The 2,826-nt window shown below is 51.2% G+C and overlaps 1 protein-coding gene across 1 annotated transcript; it reads right to left on the reverse strand.

Moving 5' to 3' along the window:
* Positions 1-244: 244 nt before the first annotated feature.
* LOC114509402 lies at positions 245-678 on the reverse strand. Its single transcript, XM_028527756.2, is given in 2 exon segments — positions 245-333; positions 335-678. Coding segments are annotated over 2 exon segments (393 nt in total). The 5' UTR covers positions 670-678; the 3' UTR covers positions 245-275.
* Between the last annotated feature and the right edge of the window lie 2,148 nt (positions 679-2,826).

Raw genomic sequence — 2,826 nt, forward strand, 5'->3', positions numbered from 1 at the left:
ACTGCGGCATGAGAGAATTCTTGTTTCCACTGGCCCTTTCCAGCTGGGACTTTGCTCAACACCATTTTTTAAAAATTAAGCATTTCTGGTAGGTTGCTGGCAAGAAGGTAGGCAAGTCCTTGCCGACCTGCCTGTAGGTGTGTGGAGGTGTGTGACAGCGAGGGGTAGGGATGTGTTGGCCAAGGCAACGTGACAAAAGTGTCCAAGAAACGCATTTACCTGTGGGAAGTGGGACAGGATTGCTCCCACAATCAGCACTAGAAAACCACAGCTGTTCACCCACGTTGGGCCCGGGCCCGGCGTGAGACGTAACCCGAAGAAAGCATGCCCGACTTTCCTGGCCCTCGGATCCTCCATCCGCCTGGGATCCAGGCCGTGGGTAATGAGCAGCCCGGGCAGTGAGGGAGGTTTGGAGTTGAAATCCATCTGAGGCCTCTCTCCCTGCCAATGTCTACAGCTTAATAATTGCTTCCTCGCTCCCATTGCATTCGGGTTCAAGAGAAGCGCAGGCCCCTCCAGCAACATTATGCAAATGGGGCCCACAGTGTTCCAGCGAAGGCGTATAGAATATGTAAATTTATGGCGGTGGAGGAGGCTGCTTAAGACAGAAGATTTCTCAATGATGTAATTAGATTTTCTGGAAAGAGGCTTCCGAGGACCTGTCTCCATTTCCCTGCCTCGTGCTGTGCCGTAGCCACCAAATCAGTGCTCTGGGAAATAATTAGCCGAATTACAGGCTCAGGCCTATTCTAAAAAAACTCAAGAAGGAAAGAAGAAGACCAGGTTTCTCGAGGCCACAACGAATCCATACTTTATAGACCGAGTAAACAGGAATGGAGGCCGTGGGGGAGGGAGGCAGGGGGAGGTGGAGCTGTGGGCTCTGGTTGGCAGGAGGAGCTGACGCAGGGCAGCCAGCTTGGACATCACCTTGGCCTTCACATGGGCAAGGAAGGGAGAGGGGACAGAGCTCAGGGCCCTGGTTTCTGCTTCAACGTTGCACTGCCGCTTTCATCTGCTCTGGGTACCTGCCTTCTCAGGATTTGGTTAGAGGAAAGCAGTTATGTCATTTTTAAAAAATGGAAAAAATCATTCATCTAGACCAGATCAGACTTGAACAAGCATCAGACTTACCAGGAGGGCTTGTTAAGCACAGATTGCTGGGTGTTACCCCAGAGTTTCAGATTGAGTCCGTCTGGAGGGGGCTCAGGAATTCACATGTTTAACAAGCTCACAGGCGATGATGGCTGCTGCTGCTGGCCAAGGGGGGGACACACCCTGAGAACCACTGCTCTAGACTGCCGCCCTCATTGGAAAGACACACACACACACACACACACACACACACACACACACACGGGCCTGTGAACCCACAATGTGACGGTGGCCACCTGCAAGCCAGGAAGAGAGCCCTCACCAAACCTCTACTCTTCTGGCACCTTGACCTTGGACTTCCCGGCCTCCAGAACTATGAAAAATAAATTTCTGCTATTTAAGCCACCCAGATTTTGGTGTTGTGTTGCAGCCACCTGAGCTGACTAACACGAACACTGAGGTTCAACTTGAAGTTGCGTCACCTTCTGATCTTCAGGTCTGTCGTCTGTAAAATGAGAAATTCTGCCTCTTCAGAATGTGGGCAGGATCCAGTGAGATTTTACACATAATGTGCTAAGCACACAGCCTAGCACGGAGCAGGGGCTTGGTTACTGGAGCATAGTAATTAGAATTATTCTTGTAATTAATATGATTAATCAAATTGCGGGGACTGGGAGACAGAGGGAGGCTGTGGAGTGAGCGTGGGGTTTAGAACAGGAGGATCTCCGTTCCAGCCCCGAGCCCTGAGCTCCCTGCTGTGAGACTCAGGGCCACGGCACCACCCTCTCTGAGACCCAGTTTTTGCAAAGGGACAGGATGGAGCTTGGTGGCCCCAGGACGCACGCTGCACAATCTCTGATTCCACAATTCCAAGGGTGGGGCCACTTCTCCTGCCGGTGTTGCCCAGCATGGGTGTCATTTCTCCTCTCCTGGAGGGTTACCCTGCCTCCTTGCCTCTGATCTCACTCCAGCCACTGCCCCTTTCTGAGGTTCTCAGATGGCAACCTGATACGGCTTTCTGCTCAAACCCTTCTGTGGCTCTCTGTTTCCCTCCTTGGATCAAGTCCAAGCATCTGAACTTGGCACCCAGACTCCTCCATGCTCTGGTCCCTCTCAGCTGCTCATCTCCTGCCTCTCCCTCTTCCTCTTTGTTTCCCAACAATCAGCAGAAGAAGGTGTTGGCCCTTGGGCACCATGGATGTTCCCATCACCCTGCCATTGTCCTTCCTACGCCTTCATCTTGGTGCTCCATCCCAGTTCTTCCTCTCTAGGTCTGTAGACTGTTTGACCTTCGGTGCTACCTTGACATTGTGGGCCCCGAGAAGCCGTTCCTCACCTACCTTGTTCCTACCTCCAGCCCCAAGCTGCACGAGGTACTTCCTCTGAGCTGGCTGAAGGCGTCTCATGCCACCATTTACCACTTTGTGTTGCAAAGGTCTACTGACTTTCTCATCTGTGGCTCTGAACAGGGACTGGTTTAAAGGAAGAAACCACCTTCTCTATCAGACTTTTGGACATTTTCTGTTTCGTTGCTTATTTTCTCTGCTGTCTATAAGCATCTTGAGGGCAGGGGCCCTATTGACTTTGTTCGCCACTGCAATTACAACACTGATCTCCATGCCTGGTGTATGGTGGATGCTTAGTTCTTGAATTAACAAATCCGAAATCCTTGCCCATTTTCACAGATTTCTTTTTTACTTATTATATCTTTGCTGCCTGCCAAACTGTCCATCA

The sequence above is a fragment of the Phyllostomus discolor genome, chromosome 13, assembly GCF_004126475.2.
Source record: "Phyllostomus discolor isolate MPI-MPIP mPhyDis1 chromosome 13, mPhyDis1.pri.v3, whole genome shotgun sequence".
Lineage (NCBI taxonomy): Eukaryota > Metazoa > Chordata > Mammalia > Chiroptera > Phyllostomidae > Phyllostomus > Phyllostomus discolor.